The 6984-nt window shown below is 26.1% G+C and overlaps 1 protein-coding gene across 2 annotated transcripts; it reads right to left on the reverse strand.

The window, feature by feature from the left end:
* Window positions 1-34: 34 nt before the first annotated feature.
* LOC107162351 (dual specificity protein phosphatase MPK-4-like) lies at window positions 35-5650 on the reverse strand. 2 transcript variants are annotated; one of them, XM_089221990.1, is made up of 7 exons: window positions 5143-5650; window positions 4814-4945; window positions 4515-4611; window positions 4331-4417; window positions 3588-3736; window positions 1314-1413; window positions 35-1232 (listed from the first exon to the last, which is right to left on the reverse strand). In XM_089221990.1, the coding sequence occupies exons 1-7, from the start codon at window positions 5216-5218 to the stop codon at window positions 911-913; spliced, it is 963 nt and encodes a 320-aa protein (XP_089078116.1). In that variant the 5' UTR covers window positions 5219-5650; the 3' UTR covers window positions 35-910. The 2 variants fall into 2 exon arrangements, with proteins under 2 accessions (XP_089078116.1, XP_089078115.1); XM_089221989.1 differs by having other exon boundaries at window positions 35-1235; window positions 5143-5646.
* Window positions 5651-6984: the final 1334 nt, after the last annotated feature.

Consider the following 6984-nt stretch of genomic DNA (forward strand, 5'->3'; position numbering starts at 1 on the left):
ATCTAAAAGTGAAGATAAAAAAATTTAAGTGACATGTTGAAAAATCATTCAGTATATTGCCCATTAATAGCATTATAAAATAAATAAAAGGTAACACAATGGGTATAAAACTCATGCCCTGATAATTGTGCCAGTGATTTGTATATAATATAAATAAAATACCGTAAAAAAGGAATTATACAGTGACTAAAATATCAATACTGTTATTGAAATCTTTAACATTATTCATTATAATGCTGCAATATATTTAAATACTAAATAATGTATGTATAAAATGATCAAAGATAAAACTTAAAATTTTGAATAGTTTGAATTAGCTAATTATCAACATAATTAATAAAATATATCTGTTATAAATTATGGTAATGGCACCAAAATTTGGTATTAAATAATTATATTAAATATTGCCATCGGAGTGATAGTAATATATTCTCGGTCATAATAAAAAAAAAAAAATGTTTCCACGTAGGTACTTAATCTACATTATATATATATATATAATTTTTCTATTAACACTTTAATGGATGCCTGTTAACATTCATCACAAAATATTAGTTTGTCATTTAGATAACTACGATTTTAATAAAATAATTGGTTGAATTTGTGGGTAGTGTTTCATACAGATTCTGAGATAAAAATAAATGTAATTAGATTTAAATTATATTTTTATTGATTATTTTATTAAAATTTTTTCATAATAAAGTAATAATAATTAATTGGTATAATATTATTAAAATATATACTAATATTTTAAGTGTATTTAGATTAAGTTTATGCTAATGACCTAATTTTTACTTTTATGAATAAAAGTCTTTGGTTAAGTGTATATTGGGTTATTGTCTTAAATATCAACAATTTAATAATATTTAATATCTATTAACAAGATGATCAATGATGAGATAATAAGTTTTCAAACAGTAACCTGAACATTTTGTAAAAATCCACTGTAATCTATTTTAGATGGCACAAAATAAAATGCTGGAGATACTTTGGCACCACATTGACATTGACATCCCATTGTCCAACTATAAGAACCAAGTTTAGATTGACATTTTGGACAGTTGATCTTTCCACTTTCAGATTGGCTCACTGACATCCAAGTCATCGGTTCAATAAAGATTGTGTCTGAACATTGTTGAGAGCCTGCATAATCTGAAGACAGTTTTGAATCTTTCCACGACAATTTTTCATTGATATAATGGGGTAATAAATTTGATTGTAAAGCTAAAATTCTTCTAAAATAATAATAATATTAAACAGGCTATGAATATTAATTTATTATACACAATTATTAGTTAGAATTAAAATATTACCGGCATTTACGGCATCTATAAACTTTTGGATCTGGTCTAGCACATATTAGAGATGGGTCTGCTTTAATTACGTCAATACAGTCTTGTGGCAAAATTTTAACTAGAACGAAAATATAAAATTACCAACATACAATTTTTTAATTTCTCATTATACAAAGATGTGTGTTTCTCTTTTGTTCACTTGCTTTTAGTTAACAAATTTTTGACCTTAAACTTTTAGGAAAGATTTTGGCAACCATTTGGGTTTAGTTAGTACTTATGTAGTTCTAAGAAAAAATCCCTAAACTTACAACTATAATCAATAATTGGGAAAAACAAAAATTAAAATTAATGAAGAACAGGCATATTAACACACCACACCATAAAAAATCAGTAACAATGGACTTGAGTTTGTTCTCCAAATATTTAAATCGACATATTTTAGACATGGCAAATAACATTTTAGCTCTTTATGTATTATTTATAGGCAATTGTAGTATAACTTTTTTCTTGATTTCACTAATATAAAAATTATGTTTGTGAGGAACAACCCACATAATATGACGTTAGATACTTCATAAATTGTTCTATTAGCAAATAAAATATATTTAAATACACATTTTTACAATATTCATCAAAATCACTTCAATTTTAAAATTATTATTATTATTTTTTTTATTTAATTTCCTAAGTTTTAAAAATGTATTACACTCTGACCTAAAAATTGAGTCAGTCAACCAATTAGCCACCTACCCTAACCTAACACTACAGATCTTTCTAAAAACTATCTCCCCATTCTAACGCATTAGTGTCCCATATCTCAATCCATAAATTCCATACATAGGCTCAAGAGACAATATTACAGAGATTTGCTAACCTAAAATAATTTCACATTGGATTCCAGAACTGGTTGGCCTCCTTCCTCATATCAAACGCAAATTGTAAATAAATTCTTCAAATAAAAAAACGTGTGATTCAAATATTAGATTTAATATAAGATTTCTCACTAGTTTTTTTTTACTGGAAATTAAAAAAAAAATGTTTTTATAAGAATTAATGATAAAATGTTGAAGACATTAGATGTTCAAATGTAGAATAATAATTTTTGTAATTATCCCTATGAACTTAAACCGAATGGATACATCATAGGCGTGTCTAGACCTTTGACGCAGAGGGTACAACCTGGTGCTTACACAAGGGGCTAATAGTCCCTAGCCCCCTTTTTTGAATAATTTTTCTTAATAATTCATGGTGCCACTTGAAATTGCAGAGGGTACAGGTGCATACCCTGCACACCCCGTGGACACGCCTATGGGATACATTATTATATTAGCTTAACTCACAAGAAGCTACTCATTTAGATATGTAAAATCAACTTATTACGGGTGTAAAAGAAAAATGCTTAACTACAAAATACTAATTTATCATACAAATTTACTAAAGTAAGGTCACTAGGTTGGGTACTAACGTAAACATTAAAGATAGTTACCCAGATTAATTGTTAGTTACACTGACATAAATAGTTGTTAACCAAATTTTATAAATGGGACAATAATTGCTTGAATGGATTATTAATTATAAGCAATATATTATAGTATTATTATAATTAATAATAAGTATGGTATTTGGGACTTGGAAATATAATCAATGTATAATAAATAATAATATAAAAACCTCAAAGAAAACATTGTATTTATCTAACTAATACTAGCATAATATCAAATTTTATGTTTCAGAATAATTCATTTTAAACTTTTATTTTTAATATTAGGATGAATTGACCTATTAATTATTATTAAGAGCTTTACATGAACTCGTTTTGATATGTTAGTTTTGAAGCAAGTATTAATAAATTTTTGCGACCACTATACTTCTATAATAAGATACTATATTATTAAGTCCTGTGTAATATTTTGTGTAAAATTTTTAAATGCTTATTACTGATCAGAATTGTTTAAATAAGAATAACCTTAATAATTGTATTAAAATAGGAACTTAGGGGCCACTCAATGACACGAAAAAAGTGTGAATCTACAATTGATAATAAATTTTAAATCTCTTTTTTAAGAAGACTTAGTTTATGATTGTTAATTCTTTTGGAATTTCGAAAAATTCGAATAATGCGAAATTCTGAAATAAATGACACTTCTGATGATATTTGTAAACAATTTATATTTTAGATTAACCTTCTATTGTTAACATACCTATGGGTATATTTTATTCTATAAAATGCTTATAACATCAGTTACCTATATAATAACTAATTTTATTTTACTATTCAATTAAATTACAAACCTTTTTTTACTTTTCTAGCAGCTATTTTTAGTCTGAAAAGTTTAAATTGCATATTGTTTTTGTCGATTTTCCATCCAAGAGTTTCATACAAACTAAGTTGTGCTTGAAATCCAATATTTGGTAATGCAGCTGCATTTTTAACTTTAACTCTAAAACAAATCAATAGTTACTTCTAAAAATATACCGTATTAATTTACTGAAATAAAATAAACTGAAATCACTTATTATAACTATTGAAATCAATTTCAGAAATGTTAGAATAAATTATATGCTCACAGTCAAGTTCAATGCCCTAACACAACGGTGGAGATAAAGTTATGAACATTTTGTAATAAAATATGTTTACATTCATCCTTCTATCCATAACTATTGACAGTCAATAGAATAGGTAATTAAACGTATTATTGATTATAAATTACAACTATTTATAATCAATGAACAGCTATAGGTATATAATATAATATTTACAACAGAAAGCTACACAAGCTATGAACTGAAATCTTATTCATAATAAATAACAATGACTATCTATATACAGGCTGATTTTCTAAGTATGTTCATCCTATTTTTATGGTTAAATTATGCATTTATTAAAATACAGATTTTTGAAATTTTTAAATACACATGAAGACCATTTTTCAAATATGCTTAGTCCATAATATTTCTCCTAAGAAGGGTCAAAAAAAGTTGGACAGTCATAATGTATTTATTTATCATTACCTAATAAATATATTTCTACATACCTTTGGAAAGCATCATCAAAACTAATTTTATACTTCTTCATAATATAAGCTGTAATAATTGATGCACTCCTGGATATTCCATAATAGCTGAAAGCAGTACAACAATACGTTTTTTTTTTTTACATGGTTTAGTAAAATTTGAATAGATTATAACATTAATACTTAAATAAATAATTGTACTCACCAATGCACAAGAACAGAACTTGTTTCTTGACCTTTTTTTATGAACTCATATGCGCTATCAAAATGGCTTAAAAGATCTTCTCCTTCCATATCAGTAACTGTAAGCACGTGTAATTTAAATGATTAAATTTAAAACCTTATAATGGTCAACTAAATAATAAGAATACCGCATAATCTAAATTATTTGATCTACTTAATGGGGATGCGATTTAATAACTCATTGAATATAAAATATACATAGATGGATTAGGTTAGAGTTAAAACAATTCAAATTAAGATTTATTAGAAAAATGTATTTACCTTGTATATATTTAACATTTATGTCTCTCAGATCTAATATAATTTCCGGCAATGGACAAGAATCCACCGTTATTATATAGTTTATTCCATTGCTTCTTAAAAATGATAAATCTATTGCAGCTGTTAGGTTTCCTGAATTAAAACAATATGTTTATCAGTTTATTTTAAATATATATAAAGACAGACATATTTAAAATATAATTAGGCAATAACTTCACAAGTTAGGTGTTTCTTCGAACAAATACATTATAATAAACACATAGTAGCATTATTTTTAATATTATTTTCATAAAAATGTGCATTACAATGTGATTTAATTTTGTTATTACCTAGCCATAGCCCTTCTTCAATAGAAAATACATGTTTAGGACCCGAATCAAAATCGTCTCTACACAGATTTGACATTCTTAATTTTAATTAATAAAATAATAACACAGCATAACATCAGTCATAAAGTAAAATTATAATTGAAATACTATAATACAAATTTTTATTGTTACATCACATTAATATTTTTATTTATCAAATCCAGTAAATAACTCAAGTTTAATAAACCATGATGGAATGAAAATGAACATAATATTAAGAAAATGGTGAATGTATATTCAGATCAAGATATTCAGTACTAGAGAGTACTGAGTAGTAACCTGAAGATGTATCTGACGTATCTGTGCTCCGGGAAACGTGACTACCACACTACGTGAGTCAATATTCAATAATGGTCATTAATTAATTAATTACTCATTGGTCATAATTCATAATATATCTTAGTCCGTGCATAAAATATATGAAATTATCATATAATCTGTGATACTATACTGTTGTAAATAAAAGATAAGTGAGTAAGTTGTAGTCACAGATATAAAATATTTTATATGTAGTAGACGGACAATTATTATTAGGGACGTGATATCGAAAGAAAAGTATCGATACTTTTACTTGGCATCGAATCGAATGAAAATACTCATATTATGAGTTTTAATATCGAAATAAAATGACCGACTTAGGCGCTCGCAGAGGGGGGCAAGCTGGGGCATTTGCCCACTGGATTTTTCAAAATATTTTTTTAAATTGAATGTTTAAAGTATAAAACAAGTTGTAACATAATAAAATATAATAAATTGTATACAAGTATTGAAGTATAATAAAAAAGGTTATTGTTTTAAAACACCTAGTAAAATTACTAAAATTATAATATTTATCCTCAAATCCTAACATTTACCCCCCCCCCTAGAAAAATTTCTGCGGGCGCCTATGAGGACCGATATGACTTTATGAGAATAAAACCTTTTTTTTACACTAAAGCCCCATTTACACGGTGACGGTGACAGTCAATGTTAAAGAACTGTCACGGCGCGGCAGTACTGTCACCGTGTAAATGGGGCTTAAATTGCATTCTTTTTTTCAATTTAAAAAGAATTCAAAATCTTGGTTTATTTTAGAATATGACATTTTTCTAACATTTAACTAAAAGTAGTTATGAAGAGCATTATTGTCAAGGCTATATAATTATATAAAAAAAACATTTTAAAGGTATTAAATGAGATTGGATTTATAATTATAAAGTATAAAAATTAAAAAAAAAAACACTTGCATTTGTATTTAACTATTTTGTGAGTATTCATAAAATACATTTTTACAATAGTATTATTTAATACTATTTTATTCGAAGATGATTTGGCGGTAAATAAATGATTCGATATCAGTACTTTTTTATCGATATGAGTAAAGTATCGAAACCATGGTATCGATACAAAAAGTACTTTTATCGAAAGAAAAGTATTGATACTTTACTCTTTACAGGTATCAGTAGTATCGCAACGTAATTAAATAAAATAAAATAAATAAAAGACAGTGTCACATAATAATTTATTCTGTGGTAGTGTTTACCACCTTAAATCATATACTATTTTTAGATTCTGAACGAAGTGATGAATGTATTGATTTTATAATGATATGTGTTATTTTTTTTTTTTTTATGTTTGTTTTTGTGTCTGTGTACAGCATAACTAGTCAAAATAATGCTTCAATTTCAAACTTTGGGGGTGGTTTCCGATGTAAAAGTGAATATCCTTGGTGCATTATAGAGGTCAAAAGTAAACATTTTCCATCCTTTAACTATGATGATCAAAATTTCTATTTTTCCAAAGAGAACCCCTTTTGTTACTGCA

Source organism: Diuraphis noxia, unplaced genomic scaffold, assembly GCF_037042655.1.
Source record: "Diuraphis noxia isolate RWA-SAM2 unplaced genomic scaffold, SU_Dnox_SAM2 contig0003, whole genome shotgun sequence".
NCBI classification, from domain to species: Eukaryota; Metazoa; Arthropoda; class Insecta; order Hemiptera; family Aphididae; genus Diuraphis; species Diuraphis noxia.